At 31.7% G+C, this 23,135-nt stretch overlaps 1 protein-coding gene across 1 annotated transcript in view; it reads right to left on the bottom strand.

Moving 5' to 3' along the window:
* Positions 1–23,135, bottom strand: part of LOC129218069 (lysosomal Pro-X carboxypeptidase-like) — a 46,622-nt gene that overhangs the window by 15,287 nt on the left and 8,200 nt on the right. The window contains exons 2-6 of the mRNA XM_054852258.1: positions 21,735–21,875; positions 10,133–10,234; positions 6,263–6,444; positions 3,305–3,462; positions 876–1,046 (exon numbers count right to left, since the gene is read on the bottom strand). Coding sequence (XP_054708233.1) covers positions 876–1,046; positions 3,305–3,462; positions 6,263–6,444; positions 10,133–10,234; positions 21,735–21,875 — 754 coding nt within the window. The remainder of the gene's footprint in view (positions 1–875; positions 1,047–3,304; positions 3,463–6,262; positions 6,445–10,132; positions 10,235–21,734; positions 21,876–23,135) is intronic.

Here is a 23,135-nt window from a genome sequence, read left to right as displayed (position 1 = left end):
GTTTTCTTCCAATTTGTACAAGAGGATCCAGTTAATGATAGAAAAAATTCATGTTTGGGTATCAAACTTGAAAGCTCAGGTACCGCAATGTAAACAAAAAAAGCCAGGCTGACCTCAGACCCTTAGAATGCTGAAAAATATGGCACATGTGAGAGCATCCATCCAGTAATCTCCATAGCTTTTGGCACATAGTTATGCTCAGGAGTGCTGGATTTAGGAGGTAAGTAAGCCAGGAGTTTGACTTTCGGCAGCAAATTCACAATATTTCTGCTTTTTTTTTTATTGAAACTAGACATAAGCACTTGAAAAAAGATAGTTAATGGTGGAAATCTCAAGTTTTTGCTCCAGTTCAGAAAAATCATAGATGTGGCACTGCTGCTTAGCAATTTTCTGATAGGAATGTAAGAAAAATCCTGCACAGTAATCTTCACAAAATGAATAGTTTTACTAGTTGAACAGGACCATGTCAGCCAAGTTATAACTGAGTGCAGAATTTTTGCTGAACAGTAATTAAAAAAACCATCATTGTGAATATACCTCTCGGCAACACATGACAATGCTCACCACACCATTCCATTGGTGCTACTATAAATGGCATATACTGTTATTCAATCAATACCCACTTCCACCAATGTATCCCCACTACAGCTTGCACATCACTCTCTTAAACATGGGAGGTTGCCCCTAGGGATATGCCCCAACCTGTACAAACCAAAGTAAGTATGTAATAAGGTACGTACATCAATTTAGAGTGCTAAAATATAGATTAAATCATAATAGAACTGAATATATTTTACGGTGAAGTAAAATTTACAACTTGAGCATAACGTTTTGAATCAAAGTTAACTTAATGATGAAAAAATAAATACTTAACTTTATTGGATTGCTAGGAAGTGGAAGTAGAAAATTTGTTGGATAAGGATAATCAAGCATTGCCATATATGACCATGTTTCTACTATCCAACTAATTAAGTCATCAATACTGCTTGAAGAGTTTAAAGGTTGACACAAGTTGAATATATCAGTCAAGTCTTTTCGTCCAGTTTCTGGGAAAATAAAATTTAAAAATACAATCAAAATTAATACATTAAGAAATAAAATGCTTTAAAAAGTGTTAGATATGAAACAAAGTAAGCCATCATTGAACTTTTATGTGAAAAATATTGAAAAAAAAAAAATCAGTATTATAAATGCTGTTTGATTGATAACATTTATATGCAATAAGTATTATGATATTAAATTTTATATTTGGTAGAATATTTTGCCTTTAGATTGAAATCACCAAAAAGTCAGACAGCATTGGGAAAACTTCATTAATTTCAGAATTTTACAAATTCAAAAAAAAAAAAAAAAATCACACACAAATGACCTCACATTAATCAAACATAATTAAATACATATATGCAAGAGCAGATTCAGGAATTGAGTCAACGGGGCTCGCCAAAAATAAAAAAAAAAACTGAACGCAACCAAAGAGTCTAAAACTGCATTTTGGGGACTTGAATCTCAAAAAAAAAAAAAAAAAACTGGATGAGAGCCCCTTGACCCCCCATCCAGTTTCTGTGTTAAAATACTATACACTTTTATCCCAACTTTCAATTTTTGTGCTCATATTTAAATAATGAACCTCTCAAAAGCAGAAGCTGACTTCACCATTGCCTGGAAAGTGAGTTTGTAAAACAGTTTAGTTATAACTTATTATCTTTAAAAAGTACCCCCAAAATCATAGAACAGTAACTATAGTAGTAATAAGTAACAGATTAGCAGTAAGTTCCAACTTTTCATGGTACAGAGCTTGTACCCTTTGAGGAGGACAAGAAAAAGACCCTTAAAACACACAAATCCTAAAAATTTCAACAGTGTAGTGTGTGCCATGATCCCCCCCCCCCTCCCATTTCCTTCATGGGGGCACCCAAGTAGCTAGCAAACATTCCTTTTAAATAATCTACAACTAATTATTATGATAACAGATTTTTGCATTAACATGTATCAGCATTGCTAAAGTGAGAAAGCTGCAAACAACTTGCTATAAAAGTATCATCTTTCAAGTGATAATGCTTATTCTGTGAAATCTCTCTCATCCACACAAAATCTGAAGCATTTGGATGCTAAAGTACGTACAGTTGAGTCTCCACTTACATGAGGGACACGTTTCAAGACCACTCGAGTAAGTTGGAACTTCCTGTATAGGATGTCGTGGAAAAGGATATACATAAGAATTTTTAATTAACTTATCTACTTATTTTTGACATTTTGAAACACTCAAACTGCTTTAACCCATGCCTCAACTTTATATTACCATTTTTTACATATAGGACCGATTTGTTACTGTATTTCAAAAAAAAAAAAGCTGTGTCATTCAACACAAAAAACTGGTATGAGGCACAAAGTCAATGGGAGAGAGAGGGATGAAATGAAACAGAATGGTACATATAGTATTTAGTAATAATAAAATGTAGCACTACAATAGTACTGAACACTGGATACAATAATTATATTTGACGCACTGTTTAACTGTTAAGGTATGTTGAAGAGCCTTGCCATTTCTTTAACTGTTAGAAACTCTCATTTTCTTTCCATTTTAGACAAACTGCATGCTTAGGGAAAATTATATTTCATTAACTTCAGATTCAGAATGAAATAAAAATAAATGAAAGATGTGGGGTGGTTATTTGTTTACACTAACAATGCGATGTTTAGATTAGTACGGTGTGGGTAACTTCCGCTATCCGTGATGATTTATTTAAAATAAATTGAAATGTCTGTTGTTGCAAAAAGAAATGAGTTACAATAATTTTTCCTGCTTTGTTTAAACCATTTAGGGGACCATTTTGAAGCTCTCTATCTCAGGTTGTTTAACTATTGTAATATTTGAAAGAAAAAAAAAAGCATTTGTGAAAAATTTGGAGAAACCTACTTTTACAGCAACAGGCTTCAATTATAACATTCAAGCAACACTCTCTCTACATGTATTTGTTAAAAAAATGAAATCAGTGGTAATGGGAAGTAAAATAACCTATGGAAGACCTAGGTATACTTTAAATATATAAGAGAGACTGTGATAAGAAAGATGTTTTTCTGAATCTACAGAAGGTTAATTAAAAGTTTTTTAACACAGATATTGTTTTTTAAAATCAATTTACTAATCAATAGTTATTTAACATACAGTTCCACTTTGTTTTAAACTCCCAATTTGATATGTAGTAAAATCCATTTTCAACAAAATTATCTCTTTTAAAGCAAATTTTATGTTTACTTACATAAGTTTAATCTGATAACTTAAATTAAGCAACGAATTAAGCACCTGTGGATCCAACTTTTCGGATGACACTCCATGACATTTTGATAGATTTTTCACATTGAGTAGATGCTCTTCTAAAATCTTTTGTTACAGTTTCATAAAATTTGCCACATGGTGTTAGACCAGGGAACATCAGAACTGGAGCACTTGATGCATAAGCACTATTTGAAGTTAAAATAAAATATAAAAATTTGAAGTAAATGGATATATTCAATTGCACCATCAATATGATAACAATTTGAGTAGGAGGAGGTTTGTGAAATTTGAACACTTTGTGACAAGGGGGGAGAGAATGAGTAACAAGAAGTGTGACATCCCACATTTTTTTAACAGAGCAAACTCTCTTTCACAGATTTTCTGGCAAAAAAATCCCTAAGGGGGCTCTACCTGCCATTTTTTTGGGGGGAAAAATACCCCTATGTGAATTCTTTGGCATAAAAAAACTTCTGTGCCAAATGGCGCAAAGATCCGATTTTAACTAAATTTGAATTAGGAAATTCTCTGTGGGGAGGGGACAAAAATTTCCATGTGAGTTCCTGATCATCAAAGAACTTCTATGCGCAATTTGGCAAAAATCCGACGTAATTTGCAGATTTTTATTTGGTAATCCCCTTCAACTGCTGCACGCGGTCACACACGTAATGCTCTAATGTCACACACGTAACGCTAATTAAATATTTTTTATTGCTATTTTACGAGCTTTAGAAAAAAATATCTATGGAATACTTACTTAGTATACTTAGACACATGCACAAAAAATACTGTTCATTTACCTTTCAAAACTTCACAGAAAATTACAAAATAATATGAGGTACAGCTTATTTTCAAATTTTCCGAGTCACATACGTAACGCTGCATTTAAAATTCTATTAAAAAATTAGAATTATCATAGGAAAAAAAACACTGCCACCTAAAAACTCTTACATATGTTCTGTAACTCCAATAGAATCTAGTAAGAGATATTTAAAAATGTCATATTGGTTTTTATTGTTTTTTGCCAAGAAATGGTGTCAAAAAGTCACACACGTTATGCTGGAACGGCCCAGTACATGCTTACGTCACCACTGTGATAAATGATTTTACAAATCATAACAATTGAATGAGATATTAAATATTTTCTCACAACTCAAAAGTTTAAAAACAGCAAGAGTTCTACAGTTTTTGGGTTGAAGTCTTTCATGTTTCTTTTCAAAAATAATCCAGGGACTAAGAGCAGATACTAACATGAAAAAATAAAAATTCAACTAAATTTGGCAACTTTCCTTAAAATGTCGCTTGAATTTTAAGACTGTGTACTTTAATAACAGGGGAGGAGAACACTATGTTTCACTATGCTCTTTCAATTGCTACTCCCCCCTCCCCCACATTATTAAACTATGAATGTGATAATATATTACTTTCCTACATTTTGAATAATTCTAGATTTAACAATGTGTTTCTATGGCCAAATTTTCGAAAATAAAAAAAGGTTACATAATTAACTTTAGATTATATACATCATTTTAAAACATTCATCAGAAAATGCAATTAAAATGTTACAGAAGCTAACTTAGCTTTTACTATATTTTTTTCTCCTTAAAGAAATACATCCAATGCAAAAAAGTTTAACATTCTCAGCTAATTTTAGCTGGAAAAACTAAAAGATAAAATGTAGAGCATAAATATATGACATGACAGGGATTCTACACAGCGTTCATTAGATTTTGGCAAAAAAAAAAAAAAAGGTGATGATAGTGAGAAGAATCAAAACTTTTTAAAGTGTATCTCAGTAAAGCCTCAATTATCTACAGCAATTGAGACTGTCTGTGAAAAAAATAATTTTTTGAATTATTGAGAACTTTCAGGCTCACACATTCACACAGAATTTCTTTTTACTGATAATAGAACACTAGCAGTTAATTGAATTAAAAATTTTGTGTAGTGATTTCATAAAGGAACGAGCTGATGTGTGCATCACATGACTTCCCTTTTACTCCAATTTAATGTCATTTCCCCATTACTGGCAATTTTAATGTGATTCAACAGTTTACTCTCTAAATATCACCAACAGTGGTCAAATTGAATTCAGATTTTTAAAAAAAAAATCGCCAAATTTGTCGCCAAGTTGGCGAAAAAACTTGGCGACCAAAAGACTGGCGATATATCGCCAAGTGTCTGACAAATTATATCACCACTTGAGTTTACCTCAAAATTAACAATGATTTCCCCCCAAAAAGGGGCAAAAGAGCCCCTTAGGAACATCTGAATGCAACCAAAAGAGAAGGTGCACAACTAGACCACACTGGAAGTCTACGTACCAAATTTCAACTTTCTAGGACATACCGTTTTTGAGTTATGCGAGATACATACACACATACATACGCACATACGGACGTCACGAGAAAATTCGCTGTAATTAACTCGGGAATCATCATTAAGGATATTTCGCATGTCTTTATGTTCCTAGGCACTTATCCACGTGTGGTCGAGTCAAAAAAAAAACAACATTCATTTGGGGGTGAGCAAAATGGAAATTAAGGCCGATTTTGGGGTGAAAATTTTTTCGTGAATACAATACTTCCTTTTTTGTAAAAGGAAATAAAAATGAACGTTGAAGAACAGAGAGATTCAGATGAAAGAGTTATGGACAATAGAAATTATACTGTTTTTTAATATTTTTAATACAGTAAATTGTCAGGGAAATAGGGAAGGGCGGCTCCTAAATGCATGCTTACTAGAATATCAATACAAACATTTCTCTTGTTTTAATTAATACCAAATAAATTCAGTATTTGCATACTTGCTTTTTTTTTTATATATCATTTAGACCAAATTCTGATTGTATATCTGCTTGCAATAGAATTCATTTTTCAGCTAAACCACACCTCTTAAACATTTTTTTAAAATTCTTTGGTTAAAAATGTGTGACATAATTCATTTATTAACTAAACAAAATATATATGATAGTTCATAACTGCTTACCCTACAACTAGATGTGGATACTTCATTCGAAACCATGCAGCTAACATTCCCCCATAAGAACCTCCAAAGGCAACAAATGGAGCATCTGCAGTACCCTTTATTTTAAGTTTTATCTCAGTTATGAGATATGCAAAATCTGCAAGAGCTTGCTCTGAGCTTAAATAGCCTAAATGCTGATTATCCTAAAATACAAAATAAAACATTACAATAAAAAAAAATTAAGTACAAAATAATTAACATATGGGTTAAAATGCAAAGCTACACTAACAACATAAAATAAATAATTCAGCATTAAAAAAAAACAGTTTCAGCATTTTGAAGCTCCTTTTCCAGTGCTGACTTCAAATTTCAAAGTTGAGAAGAGTATATCATGATATGAACATAAGTGTTTGTAGATGACAATGACTTTGAAGTAATCAACTAAAACATGATTGCAATAAAAATTTCTTAATTCGGCTAAAAGTTATTGCAAAGGACACCAAAACAATGGTTGAAACTAGAATCACTCAAAAGTTGAAACAATTTGTTACAATGTGAATGGAGTCTCAAAAATCAAGATAATGATAGTATTAACATCTATGGAAAACATTAGTGGAATGAAAATTAAACATTCCCAACAATGCTAATAAATATGGCAGTTTAATTTTTTTTTTTTTTCACAACACAAATTTCACGTTCCTTTTTGCATCTTAATAGCCTGTTTTGTCAGATCTATCCTTTTTTCACAGGACTTTATGATGAAAGAATGATTTTTTTTTAAACATTTTTATCTTTTTAAATACTTATGCTCATGTGTCTGCTTGCTTTCTTTCAATTTCAGAAATTAAAACTTATCAGTAAAAATACTGCAGCCTCTAGCAAATATTATGCATTTTTTTAACTTCAGTCATTAGCTATATGAAATTTGGATAAAATTTTGTCATATTTATTAATGCAACTGTAATTATAAAAACAAAATCAGTACAGTATATTTCATTAATGAAAAACACAATGCAATAGTTCAGTGCTTCTCAACCTTTTTGACTTGACGGCACACCTGATGGTTCAATCTTTGCAGCACACAGAATCAAGTTTCATATGTCAATAAGGAAAATGCTTTCATCATTCACTTGTTAAGCAAGGACACAAAGAGAAAAACACAGCATTTCCATATGAATTCAATAACGAATATTTCAAATATTTGAAATCTTTCAATTACCTCAGTTTCTTGGGCCTATCTTGAAAAGACAGTGGCAGAGTTAATTCAGCTCTACATGTTGGGAAGAGCTACACAAAGTTTTCAAATCAAGGATCTAGACATGATATTTGTTGCTCTTATAAATTAACAATGCTAAGAATCCCACATCACAAATATACGTTCTTCAAAATGGTAACTAACAGCTTATGAATAACATGATCAGAGATTTTTATGTACTCTTTTTACTCACAGGCAATATGCATCCAAATGCACTTTACTGAACCCCAGTCCTAAGGTCTTTAAATTTTTCTCATGCCTTCAAAGAAAGTTCTTGCTGAGATATTGTTCAAGGTCTGTCAAACAGAAGTAGAGCTTAAACTTTGTTCTTTGATCAAGGCCAAATGTTCTGCCACCATATTCAATAGCGTTTCTTTCAAAAGGTGTGTAACTGATCCGATTGAACATGAACAGTGAGCTTGTCCCCAAATATAAACACAATCACACCGGGTCCTTGAATTCTTCGATTCCGTTCGTTAAGGTTCTCAAAAATATCTGCCACGTATGGTTGTCTTCCCAGACAAGACAATATTTATCTTGTAATGAACTATTATTGTGAAACATCAGAAATTTTTACCTTGTCTCTTAAAATCAAAAATTCTTGGCTGGACCTTACTTCTCAAAAGCCACAAACCTCCATGTGAAAAAGCAAGAAGTGATCATTTACCTCCACCTCTACAGAAAGTACAATGAAAATATGAGAACTAAGTGGCCATAAATGTATGAAGTTGAAGATTTTCACTGCTTAACCAATAACCATGGTTGACTATAGCTCATCTGATATATTGTTTGCCAGGATAATTTAATGATGGAGGACATAAATTTTGATTTTTTGCTCTCAACCTGCACCCTTTGACATTTTCTGTCGATACCACTTTTCATTCACTACAAACACTTGTGCACATGTAACACTAGATCCCATTACTTTTTATTTATGTAACTGTATTGTTGAATATTTCAACACCATGCTGAGAAAATTCTTTGCAGAAAAAATAAGGATCTTGAATGCCGTCCTAATTAGCAAAAGTATAGTGCACCTTTTATGTTTGTTGATTCATCAACTTGATATAAAAAATTTCTAGCTATTTTTAGCTTCTCAACCAATATTTTTCTACTGTCACCCGTCATGTCATTAATTTGTTGCCCAATAATATTATCTGGAATTTTCAATCTGACCACCTCATTCATTGTATCAGAACCTATCACTCCCGTATGATTTCTTTATACGCTGGAAAAATAAATGTTTCACCGTTGGTATGCAATTTTCAATGCAATTTAGCAATTAATTAAACTAGCAACATTATATTCTATCTCTTGTGCAAGTAAAATACATCTATGTTCTTCGTTTTACTAGAACTCCGAAAAATACCAAGGCACACCAAGGATCTTGCCACGGCTCACCAGTATGCCGGGTTACCCCGTTTGAAAACCACTGCGACAGTTAACTGTTCAACACTGTTTATACAGAAGTCACAGCTCAATGTGATCAAAGTGGAATTAAAGATTTTGAACCCATGAACAAATCAACCACAATAAATAATTAATTCAAGTTAAAAAAATATATAACTTCATAAATACATAACTGTGTCTCCACTTAAGAGAAATTAAGAGTTTGACCTCATATTTCTACCATAGATGCTGTAAGCAACGAGTGTTTCTAATTTATTAATCGATTTAAAATTTCTGCTAAATACAAAGTTCTTTCAAAACATTCTTCTCTCTTTCAGTTTTCAGCTGCGGAGGAACACGTTATTCATTCAAAGGTAATCTTATAAAATTTGCATGCAACGTTAGCAAAGCAGCATCAGAACATCTCCTAAAAAATTCTTCCATGTCTGCAAATCGTCTAAAATTAAATCCCTTAAATTTACAAGTGTTGAAATGAAATGGAATGGAATAACAAAAAGGGGGGCTCATCAGAGCCAACCACTGGTGAGGTTTGGTTCATACATTTTTTCTTTGTCCATCTTTTCAGAGAATGCATTAATGGGGGAAGAGGCTGTGATATGTTTTAAATGCTTGATTTAAAAATTGATAATTCAGTCAACACTTCATAGCTTGCAGTCCCAAGGGACCGGCTAAAAGTATCGAGTTATTATTGGTAACACAAAGTATGGGAAGTCTTCCCTTCTTCAGAGTTTAGGACCTAATGAAAACTACGAGATAAAGGAATATTCAAGTAATAAGGCTTTGAGTTATTGCAAGTTGGCTGTATATATATTTTTAACATCTGATCACGAAATAAAATAACTTTAAATTAAAATGGACAAAATGGAGATTGTATAATTTTTTAAATATTAAGAGATTTATAACACAAACATTGATTATTATAAACAGATGTCACTAAGTTTGCTTGTTTGTTTTTTTCCTCCCCTAGTCATTTAAATAGCATGCAGGTGTTTATGTACAAAAAAGTAATCTTCAAAAAAGATTACTGCTAGTCTTTGGACTTCTAGTAAACGTCTAGTTTGAACTTCTAGTCCACAAAAAAGTACAAAGGAAAAAGTATTCTCTGCTTATACTAAGCCATAATACAATTCAATCTCCATTTTATTCAATTGCATGAGCAGTTAAGAGTTCAATTGTAACAAATAAAGAATATCATGATTGCTTGGTTAAAATGGTGATGTACTAACCTTGTAAGAGGACTCTCCATAAGGCAAAGATTTTCCATAATATCTATGTTCAGCAAAAACTAGCATAGCATTGAACATTTTTGCATACTCCCACATAAAGCCCTAAAGGAAGTAACAGTTAAAATGTAAAGTAAACTGTAAAGGGATTTGGATAGTTACAGGATCAAAAAACCAGCAATAGTTTTTGAATATTAAATGAAAAAAAAATTGTTGCTTTTATTTTTAGCTGAAAACAATCATTATTTTAAGAAAAAGAATTTATGGATAAACATAAGTTGTAAAGCATTAACTATATAAGCAAAAAATTTTATGTTTGGCTTATTACTGATTTCAGATAATCTTTGGAGAAAAAGAGTAACAGCCTAATTCACAATCGTGTATAATCCTCCAATGTTACAACGGTTGAAGATAATCCACTGATTTGGTATTCACCATCGCAAATGGAAGATTATCTAGGGAAAAAAAATAGTGGATTATAGCCTCAAAACTTAGCCACCAATTTGGAGGTTTAATTCTGCAATTATACTCTCTAACACATGTTGTACATCTCCTTTTTATTTATAAACAGCAATGGTAGCCGGATTATTGGAAAACTTATGCGATTTTCTGTTTTCACTGCTTATGAAGAAAGTAATTGACAGGTAGGTTGCTTTGAAAATGTATTTTTAATATTCGCAATGTTATATTTTTGACCAAAGTTTTTATAACTAATTTCATGATCATGCTATTTTTTATTCCTACTAGAAGAGTAAAATGTCAACAAAACGTACTTCGCATTTAATTTATGAACTTTAGAAAGAGAGATAAGTCTTTACAGAGATATTAACTTCCATTTTTAATTTATTATTAAGAAAAATTATTCTGTTTGTATTGAGTACTTAGCAAAGTTCTCTCCTATATTTTCCCCCTTCCTCCTGTATTCATACTTTTGATCAGTAAAGATCTTTGGAGAGAAATGTTCATTTTTAAGTTTGTCTTTTAAGTTTCACACTCAGTTTTTCCCTCCTCTTTTTTTTTAATGTTTCACCCAAAAAACTTGCTTGTAATTCATCTCATTAATCAGTATGCAAAGCCAAAATGTACCTTGTCATTTCTGTAAATGTGTAATGTTTAAACTATAGAAAAATACAGCTATCCAAAGTAAACTCAACAATGGTTCAGTTATTGAGTACTTTTTAATTATGATTCAGCATTTTCATGAAGATAACACCCAGTAGCGTCAATAATGACTACTCAAATAAATTTTTTTTAAAAAGGTATGGTTGCGGCTTTAAAATCTTAATTTAATGCGTTTTACAGTTGCCGTGCTGGCATAAAGTTAGTTTTTGCTTTGTGCAGGCATACAAATGATGTACCCAGTACGGCTGGCTGATGCATCTCAAAAGACCGGTGTGCATCATACATCATTTAAACTCTTTGAAAAATTTTCTCCACACCAATGCTTTTATCTATACCTCACCGACTACAAATCCAAGCATTAATGAACAGACACTGATCTACGATAGTTGCCGTTTTAATCTCGTCTCAAATCACTGGCAGAAGCAGGGACGCCCCGATGGGAGGTCACTGTGTGTGTGTGACCTACCAAAAATGTTCTTAGTCAAAAATATTTTCTGACAATTTGGTAAATTTGAAGACTGCACTGTAATTTTTTTTTTTTTTAAATAATGATAAACGTGTTTGTGTTCATTCTGGTATTTATCATTCGGTAAAGTTCAGAGTATCATTTGGCAAATTAAAAATAGCCCCCTCCCAAACATTTGAGTACAGGGCTTTCTGTGTGTAAGTATCATAAACGAACTAAGAGACTACATTTCCCCCAAAAGTTGCAGGAAACGCAATTTTTTTTTATAGTTTTTAACAGAAAATATATTGATGAACTAAGTTTATCGTATAATCACTCACCAAATCAAAAAAAAAAAAGTGGAAAGAAAGCAGTGTTGAAATCACAAAATAGCAACACAGCTTACATACACAAATTTTGGTTCTTCTAGTTACACCTTTTTAAATACAAAAACATGAGAATGTTTCGATAAGCTCACATCTTTTTACATTGAAAAAACAGGTTCATTGTAATCTCAAAACACATGTCTGTAATATTTATTGCTTTGTTGCACTTTCAAAGCTTTTTTTTTTTTTTGACAATTTCTAGCTGGTGCTTAGAATTTGTTTGTACTATTTCATCTATTCTTTAAAATTTAAACAAGCAGTTAGGTCATTTCACGGTATTTTTGACATTTATGTCGAGTCCGTAACGTGACCTTTTTTTGCCATAACTTTTTAGTTTGCTGTTCGATTTGCAAATTATTTTAATTTGAGTCCGTGTGTTGGTAGGAAAAGCTCAAAATAAAATAATATGCTAATCAAATAGTAAATTAAAAAGTTATGGCAAAAAAAGGTCACGGTTGAGACTCTACATAAATGTCTAAATTACCATGAAATGACCCAGTTATAAGTGAAGCTCTAAAAAAAAAGTAAATTGTGATGTGTCATAACATGTAGGAATTTCAACCCGATGTTGAAATTCCTTTTTAATTTCAACAATGTTGAAATTCCTACAATGCCCAGCCCTAATACCTAGGGCCGCAGAGAGCCAAGGTAAACTCCTTGTTAGTTTGGACTCTGGGTCCCCCTCCCCTTATTACAGTTTTTAAATTAAGTATTTTTAATTTTAATGACTTATTATGTACTATTTATATAAACTTTTTTTATGTTGTATATTGAAATAATTCTTGATTCAGATATAAAGCTGTGAAATTAATTTTTCGTGTGATTAATGCTAGACAACAAACTCAAATATTTTCATTATTATACAATTAAAAAAAACCTGGGCAGGTAAAAGTTTATTCAGGCATGTACTTTTTAGACAAACATGCCCGGTAGGACACAAAGTTTTTAAGATTTTTTCTAGTCGTGGCTGCGACCTATGTAGCAAATTCTTCAGAAAGTCTGTCTGCAGACTATTATTTAGCCTAAAATCATATAGAAAATATAATCTTTAACTTCAGCGAAAGAAGATTTGTTATTTTCTGGGATATAATCCACAGCAAGCATGTACTTGCACTTTTAAAGTACATAGCGACTTATTTTAAGGCGTTTCTGTGATCTGATTTAGATTTTACGATTAATCAAAAGTTGGTTTAGCTTGCAGACTACTTTTGAGGTTTCCAACTTACGTCACAGACTGCAAAGCTAAAATTCTGATGCCACGAATATTATTAAAAAATAGCTTCAACTTTTTTTATTAGCAATGTTAAATCAGTTATCTAACTGTTTTTGCTAGGCACCTGGACAAGTATTGGATACATTTTTGTTGAATGTTTCAATACATGGGATCATTAGTAAAGCTGAGGGATCATAAGTCCTAACTATTGAGAAGAGTTAAAATGGAGGGAGTAAAGACTTTCTTAAGCGAACCAAAGACCCCAAGTCATGTGATAGATTTTAAAGCAAAGCATTGGAAGAAATCAGGTTTCTTTCGCTAGTTTTGCGCAAAACGTGTCAACCATTCGTCATTGTTCAGTCACGTGATTTAGAGCCGTAGCCTCAGCTTTCGTTAAGCCAATGATTGGACTTGCCCCCTCCATTTATATTCCTGCTCTAAGGTCCTTAAATGTGTATAAACTACCATATTAGAATTGGCAATATTAATTAAAACCCATCGTTCTGGGGATTTCACACCACACCCTTCTTTTACCTGGAATGTTTAATAATTAATATTTTTTTAATGTGTTACAATTTAGTAGTAATGATGCTTGTTCCAGTTTTCATTTATTTATTTATTTTTTTAGCTTCGGTTAAATTATTTCTTGATAATTCATTGTTGTATACCTATGTTTATTTGAAAGTATTTTAAGGGCATGTTTTCTTATTTCAGCCAAATCTGAAGGAAGGAAGAAAATGCATGGAATAGGATGAAAAACATTTTAAATTGTGCAGCTTTTAATTCTAGGTAGAACTGATTGATGATAAATACTCATTTTTATGTTATGTTTTTATACAATTTAAACATTTTTGTAGTACATAATTAATGAATAAAAAATATTTTACTGAATCTTGAATTTATTGTTGTCAAATAGTTAAATTATAATATTTAATAACAACTAGAATGAATTTATTTCTTACAATTACGTTCCAATCAACAATATATTATCTCATTACGCAACATGATTGGCAAAATACTTAAAATATTACTAAGGATTGTCTCTGAGCAATAGCTAATAATTAAGCAAACTCAAATTTTATGCAAAAAGAAAGAAATGTGTAATGTAATTGTAGAAAAAGAATTTTTATCATATATAGACGGATAATAAACATTCAAATGTTTTCATGATTTGCTATGCCAACTTCTAATTTTTTCATATTTTCAAGTCAAATTTTAATTTACATTATTTCTTTTAAAAACTATGCAAGAAAAAACTATAGATTTTTGATTTTCAAATGGAAACTTTAATTTTATTTAAATTTCATTTTTTTTTCTACAGTGCATTTAGTGCATTTTTTAAAAAATTGTCTACATATCTATCAAAATAATGTATAGTAATTTGAGGTAAGCAATGTAATGACAACACTTTGTATATGTGGTTGCCAATTGTTAGTAATTACCACAATAAGATAAAAATATGAAGTATCAGCGCACACAGCTCAAAACTATCTGTATGAAATACACCGCCAGCTCAGTCAATTCCAGCCGAGGACTGCAGTTTCGTGCTTATTAGCACTCATCAGCCCGGCATAGGAAGTGAATGAGCTGGAGGTGGAAAACCTATTAAGAAAGCCAAGAGTGCCAAACAAACTGGTAGCTAATGTGGAATTAGCGCAGACTGAGCTGGCGATATATTTCATGTATTTCTGCCTTAGCCCTGGCTATAGGGCGGTAACTTACTGCATTCAAAACTATCTGCAGGTATTTTTAAAAATATGCAGTGGGTAGATAAAATTTTCAATAATTTAATGCTTATTGTGCTTTCAATCATGTATCCAAGAAAGCAAGAGATTAATTTATCTAATAACCATTGTTTAATATTGATATTAATTTGAAAATGTTGAGTAAAGTACATATTTGTAGCAAATGTATCCGCGTCTGCATTATCTAGCTATGGTAATTATTCTGTTTCAGGTTTAAAAAGAGCCCTGTTACAAGGATATTCACAGCTTTGACACAAATAATAATACCAATTTCTTGAAACGTGTCAATTTATTTCTAGTTTTTGCTTTCTATCTTCCTATTGCAATTAGAAAGTTCCTGCATTCTTGTACTGAGGAAGATTCTTGTAATTCTGAAACATGATTGTAATTTTCATCAGGAAAATATACTTTATCGAATTTAATTTTAAGACAAGTGATCACTTTCAACAAATTATTATGTAAGTAAATATATATTTTAAATGATATATACTTCTATATATGTTACGTAATGGTGGTATTCAAATGGAGCGATCAGATAAGTTGAGCTCTCCTGGCACTAAGCAGAAGCATTGTAATACAGTCACCAGTTAATTGATCGAATATGAAAAGGCTCAATGGACACTACCCTTACGATATAAGACTGACGGGGATAACCGGAAACTCAATTCAAACACAACTAATAAAAAATCATTGCTACTGATTTACAGACCCACCGTCTTGACTTTTCTGGGGGAAGAGCAAAGTTTTTACTCTATGTATATTACAGCAAAAACTCACTCCCATGTGTATGTGAATGCATTAGTTTCTAAAAGCCCCGATTTCTCATGGGAAGTTCCTGCTGGTATACAATATTCAGTCGGGATGTATGAATTTTTTCAAAGAAAGGGAAGGAAGTATACTTACAGGTTTAGTAGACTATGAAAAACTCGTTATACAGGGTGATCAAAAAACAAATTTTGAAAGGATATAAGAAGAACCCAATATAAAACATTCCCAGTATGCCTGAATTAAGTGCTAAATATGGGGGTGGGATGGGAAGCAGTGGCCAGACAGCAACTTCTGATAAGACGAAATTCACCTTATTTCTGCTTGGAGGTTTTTGCTCCGACTTGGGGAGGAAAAAATCAAGGATCCGTTACTGTCCGAATACAACATGTGACTGCGGTATGGGATACTACGTAGGACAGTTGAAATAAGGAAGAAGCTGTCCATCTCTCTACCTAACATTATCACTCTACACAGCATCTTTTTCTGTCTTCATGTGTCGTATTCAGACATGCATTGCTCTGAAAACACTTCTATATTAATCTCCTCTAACTCATTCAGAATTTGGCCACACATTTTCTGATCACCATGTTTATTGGTATAACAAACAGTTGCTATTTAAGTGAAGGAATAAACACTTGAGTATCAATTTGTTGCCAATACTATTTTTTCTGTTTTAAACGTAAAATAATTTATGTACTACATAGCCAAAACTTGAACAACATACAATTGACGCTAAAATTGCAGTGGAAAAGAGTTTGAAACCCTCGACAATTTTTATTTTTCTACCCGATTTAGAATTTTTCGTGCTTTTTGAAAAGGGAAATGAATATAACAATCATTATGATAGTTAATAATCACTCAGCTTTTCTTTCGTCATTAATTTTTCCAAATATAATCCTATCTGTAATTAGCAACGGAGAAAAACTTAGTTGTCTGAAAGATGTATATTTCAAACACGAGTTTGAGTGCTACATAGGATTTTTTATCAAATATATCTGAACACTTTTATTAAGTAAAAAAGAAAAAATGAATCTCAAGATTGAAATAAGAAATGCCATAGAAGTAAAATTATTTATGTAACTATTGAATGCAATGTGGTAGCAATGTACATACTTTCATTGTACAAATTAAGCTTTCAAAACTGAAAATGATACAAATTGAAAAAAAAAAAAAAACTTTTAAATCACAATATTTAAATATTTTACGCCATTATTTTGTCCTTTTGTTTCAAAATCGTTGACTTTGCTCTGTACATAGGTAATATATTCTATATCTCATTCAAAATGATTTGAAAGTAAGAGGACTCCATGTTGAAAATGAATTATACATATCAAAAAGCTTTGTACTGTAAGAATAAACTGCAATCAGATTTTGAGATGAGTTAAGACACTCCAGAAAAATGTTTCCTGTTATATGGCTATTCCAACGTAATTTTGCTACTGAAACAATCCTATTGATTTTGTTTTTAAATAATTTGCTCTTCATTTTTGTTTAGATTTCGTTCATTTGCCTTACAAATGCTTTACATGTAATCGCTCAAGAATAATAGTCTCAAAAAATGTAAACAATGTCATCTGATCAAAAGCTGCCAATCACGGAAGCTTTTACATCTGGTTCATTCCATGCGAAATCAGCAAAATTCACAAAAAAGTGGTGGCCGCATGGTAACAGATTTTTATGAAATTTGGTATACAGGTTCCTTTTATGCCTATATAAAAATATCTAAAATATTTTTGCTTAAAAGTTTTTATTTAAATAGTTACATGCGATTGAAAATTGGTCAAATTGAACAGCATTCTCATAAATGCTAAATGTTGCACTTTTGAAGGCTTGTATCTTGTTAACTATTTATTTTTGCAATCTATGGAGTAGGGTAATCAATCTGATATCAGTAAAATTTTCAAAGTTATTATAGTTAACTTTTAACCGAGTCTCAAAAACTGAAAATATTTCAAATTTCTCATAATTAAGCATTTTATTTTTTAATCTCAATCTTTAAGGAATGCATTAGCTTTGATGAAATTAATACCCAATAATGTGCTAAGTATCATAAAAGAAATACCTTACTTTTGAAGTTGTATTTTAACTCATTTGTCTTCAAAATCAGTTTTAAACTTAGTGACATTTTGTAAAATGATGATTTTCCCCTTCACGTACACACAAAAATTCAAATGAGGGAAAATTCAGACAACTTTAAAATTATTCAAGAATATAGAGCTGTGTTTCTACTATTTGCTTGAAGAAACTCGAAACTGGTTTTTGATTTCCAAACGTAAAATAAAATTCAGAAAAATAGCATTTTCTTTCTGTTTTATGGGTCAATCCATACAGGTTCGACGGATGGTTGCGCTCGACCATTTTCAATTTTTTTGAAATTCATATCCGTAAAAGCTACATATGAAAGATGTTTAAAACCTCTTTTATTTTTTCTCTCAACTTTGATTTTTTGGAGGTCATCAAAAGTGATTTTCGTAGTCAAAAATGGGACCTTTAGATCTTTGCATTTTGGCCAAAATCTATTTGAATTACATTTATGACAGTTAATTTAATGCTTTGATGTTAAAGTGCATAATTTGATAGTCTTACATGCTGAGTTACGTAGCTGTACATTAATAATTAAAATAATGGCAACAGGTTAGTTCAAGTCCAAATGTAAAAATTTTACTCATTTCAAAGGGGGATAACTCACGTAGGGGACGGAAACACAAAATGAAATACGGCAAAAACTAATCACTGAACCATGCTAAAAAGGGAACTGATGTGATATACCCCACCCTTGGTGACTTTTTCCTGTTGGCGCCAAGAAAGCGTCGCAAAGAAAACGATGTATGACGACATATGTCATACATCGTTCTTAGCGATGCTTTTTTAGCGCCAACAGGAAAAAATCAGATAAAAAAACATGATCAAAGCACTTCAGAACACAATATATATAAAAACAACATAAAAGCACAACAAAAAACATCACGAATATATGCTTCAAAAATGTACAGGGCCGGGGTTTTTTGTAAACATATTAACATATTAAAATACAATGAAATAAATTATTGTATTAATTACAAGTCGAAATTAATGCATTAATTGTTTTTTCATCATTTCTCCGGGATACGAGCCCTCGGTCTCATAGTACTTTCGTAATGAGACCTCGGCTGGCCGGCCCTGCCTCGGTCTCATTACGAAAGTACTATGAGACCTCTGGCTCGCCAGGACCTCGCTCTGCTCGGTCCGTTATCCCTCCGACTGTTAATATACATTACAGTCGGAGTATGGTCACAATTATGTATATTTATGTATATTATGCATATTCATGTGTATGTACACCCAAGGGTGGCTCCTTCCGTTCAGTGTACAATAATGACACAGTTTTAAGTGTGAAATATGCACCATTATTGTGCAGATTTATTAATAAAATTCAGCATTTTTAAGAGTACAACCGAAAGAACTTTCAATTGTTAACATAAAATTCAGTACCTAAAGGAGGCACGTTAATGTCTAAATAATTCGTGGCATCGATAAGAATTAACTTTTAGAACAAAATAACCGAACTATTTTTGTAAAATTAATTAACATACAGTAAAAATAAAGTTAAAAGCTACAAGAACCCCTCAAGGATTTGTAAAAAACAAAGAATTTCCGAAGTGAGAATTTTTATGTGAATTCTAAAATAAAGAACTTACCTTTTTATGGTATAAATCCTCACACTCAGTCCAAAACAAAACATCATCTGACAATGGCGCGTTACAGATACACACCACGTTGGAGTTAACTTTTAATTAACCTTCAAGTTTGAAGAAACTGGCATTTTCGAATGTTTTTACTTCAAAACACAACTACTGAATCTAAACTAACACAAAATAAGCATTCCTGTAAGGTATATTGCACAAAACAACACGTATCCCTCCTGCGTAAAACCAAGAACCCAAGTAAACAAGTTCGAACAAGTTTGCCTTCGCGTTGCCAACCACAGGTTAGTTTCACCAGGGATGTCATGCTTAAAAATTTATCGCCTCATTGGCGAGAAAAATATTTCAATTTTGTGCAAAAAATCGGAGGTCGCCAAATGGGGGGGGGGGGGGGGGTATATCACATCTGTACCCTAAAAAGAGTATGTAACTGTTGCTGTGTGTTTGTGTACATTTTATAGATTACAGCCCCTCAAAATTCGGAAAAATGACAAAAATGACATTTTTAGACCACTATAAACCAAAAGAGAATTGAATTAAAAATAAAATTTCCTGGCCAATTGAATATTCCATTCAAGTATACTATACATGTTATACGATGTATGAAAGATGTAAATGGATTAAATTTTTGCGGGGAAAGCAGGACAAGGGGTCATTGTTTTAAGCTATTTAAATCTCAGGCTAACTTGGAAATCAGGAAAAACTACTACTTTAGCAGGGTCGTGGGCACTTGGAATAGCTTACCGGAAGAGGCGGTAATGAGCAAGGGAGTGGATAGCTTTAAGAGGGCCATTGATCTTCATTGGGGACTAATTAATTGACTAGGACCAGCCTAGCTGGGCCCAGAGCCTGTTGCTGGTCGTCACATTTGTATTTGTATTTGTATTTGTATATTGGTTTTTTTATTTGGTTTGTAAAAAAGATACAGGTCTTTGAAATTAAGCAATTTCGCTAGTCAATTCACACACTAAAACAGAAATAAAAAGTGTAAAAACTTCATGGCACCTTCTTAAATTACGTATATTGTGCTCTATATAATATATTATACTGAAAAAACATATTGTAATTTTCAAAATAATTATTTTAATTTGATAACTTAGAAATATTTGGACATGAATGAGAATACTGTGTGGAACCTGTATGGATTGACCCTTATGTGAAATAACGAGAATTCAAAGAACTTGATAAACGACTAAATGATACAAAAGCAAGTAAAATTGACATTTATTTCAATTAAAAAAATGTACATTTCCGCATGTACTTCATAAACATGCTTTTGAGAAAATGAAACACGAAAAAAATGGTTAGTTTTGCTAAACTTATAAAATAAAAAGAAATAACTAATGAAATTTTACCTTAGTTCAAGTTACTCTAGTAACAAAAATAGGCTGATACCAATGATTAAAATTTAGTAGAATCTAAAAGACACTTCGATATATTATGTAAAAAAAATTGAGCAAATTTAGAGGACTCCCTCATTTTCAAAAAAACATCTGAAATAGAGGAAAAAATGAAATTTTTGGAAATTTTCGATTTTTTTAAGTACAATTTCGTCATCAAGAAATTCATAAACAGTTACTAAATTAGAGCAGACAGTTTCTTATAGATGGTTTTTCAATCTGGATCATTTTTACTGTTATTTTTTTAATTAAAAGAGCTAGTAGAGTGATTTAAAATCTGAAGTAAATTGGCAAAATTTCAATCTTTGTTAATATCTCAGATTCAAAAAAAGATCCGAGTAAATTTTACTTTGCTCTTTCTCAATAGAGATTTGTTTATAGAATGCGGAAATATTTATTTTTTAAGTGTACGTTTATAACTTATGGAGTTATTGAGTCACAAACTGGCAGCAATGAACTCTGAAAATTTAGGCTTAGCATAAGCATCAACTTCTAATTTCAATAACAAAGCAACAAACAGTTTTTAAACTTTCATACTTTGCATTTCCTCATTGATATGCATGGTTTACCTAAATAAAAATTTTCATTGAAATCTGTGATATGTCAGCCACAGCTGATTTGCTCATTTCGCATGGAATGACCCATCTACAAGTGGAAAATTTTCACGCTTCATCTATCCGCTGTTGGAGCGAGGTGGTGAATAAGAATGGTGGATTAGTCGGTATCGGGCGATACTTCAATTTGCGAATTATACCACAGATAATCCATACTGGTGAATATGGCTGTAATAGTTTTAAATAATTTCCTACAAAAATAACATTAAAATAATTTAAAATAACTTACAGTGTTGTTTGCAAACATTTCAATGTCTCCTTCATTTCCAGTATAAAAGAAAACAGATCCATTGTTTTTAGTGAAATAATGTGTATTTACCAAAAATCTCATTTTAAATGTGTCATCGGTTGTGTAAGAGAAGTGATCCACCTAAAAAGAAAGGGATAAAATATACCAAAAACTTTTACCAAGTTGATTATTGAATGAACTAATATTTTTAAATGAGAAGCAGTTGTTGGACTGAAAATTGTTATAAATAAAATGAAAGCTGTGATATTTAGGATCTGTAACGGAAAATTCAGTCTAACTTTTCCAGCTATATGACAAAGCAGAAAGAAAAAACGAGTTCTTGAAAAACTAAAATTTATATGTCCAAGTCAATACATAGTTAAACTCAAGTGTCAGAATGAATTCAAACAAATTCAGCACATATTTTTTCCCTCACTCAACAGAAAACAAAAATCTGGTTAATGTTGTCTAGATTGATTAATGAATTCAAAGGGTAATTTAAAAGAAAATGGAGAAAAGACTCTCCCCCCCCCCTATCTTTCAAGCCTGCATCATTGGTATACCCAATGTCCAACAAAATTAAGATAGTCTAGTCTGCCAGAATATATTCTCTTCTCATCACTCACTCTTTTGATGAAATTCATAAGCAAAGACTGATTATTACATGATGCAATGAAAAATCAAATGCCGTATTACCCCGCATTATCCGGCATGCCGCAAAAAATTCAGGGGTCACCAGATTTTTAATAACACTTGCCTGGTCCTTTCCAGCATGCCAGAAAAAATTGAGGTTAGGGGGGGGGGAACACAATAATGTTCAGCTTTAAAATGAATACAAGTTCTATACATATCTTATTGGTATTCATAAACAGTTTAATTTTGTAAAAAATATTTACTAACAATGTCATTCGTTATTTTAACAAGAAAAATGTTGTTTAATAACAAATAGTTTTAGAAAAATTAAATTATAACGAAGTAAACAAACATTTAAGCAGTAAGCCAATGCCCCTAAACCAGTGCTAACGAATTTACAATAACTATTCAATAAATAAAAATTAAACTTACCTCTAAACGCAACCTAAAATAATTTATTTATATGAACAAATCGCAGTAGCAATGATTGCTTCTGTATTGATTACTTTATTGGCATATAATTAAATTTATTAATAATGACCTACCATAAATAACAAGTACGTATTTATGCAATTCACAATTTTTTTGGAAGAAGGTTACTTTCGGGATTTATTTTTTTAGTTACAGTGGTTTACTTTCTGATTGGAACTGAATGGGGAAATTTACTTTTGTTTTGTTGCAAAATAAACCTCGAATTATCCGGCATGAAGGAAAATTCGAATTTTCCGGCATGCTGGTCAACCCCTTTTTTTTCGGCATGCCAGATAA

The sequence above is a fragment of the Uloborus diversus genome, chromosome 3 (assembly GCF_026930045.1).
Source record: "Uloborus diversus isolate 005 chromosome 3, Udiv.v.3.1, whole genome shotgun sequence".
NCBI classification, from domain to species: Eukaryota; Metazoa; Arthropoda; class Arachnida; order Araneae; family Uloboridae; genus Uloborus; species Uloborus diversus.
Note: the sequence above shows the minus strand (reverse complement) of the source record. Positions and strands in the feature narration are given on the sequence as shown.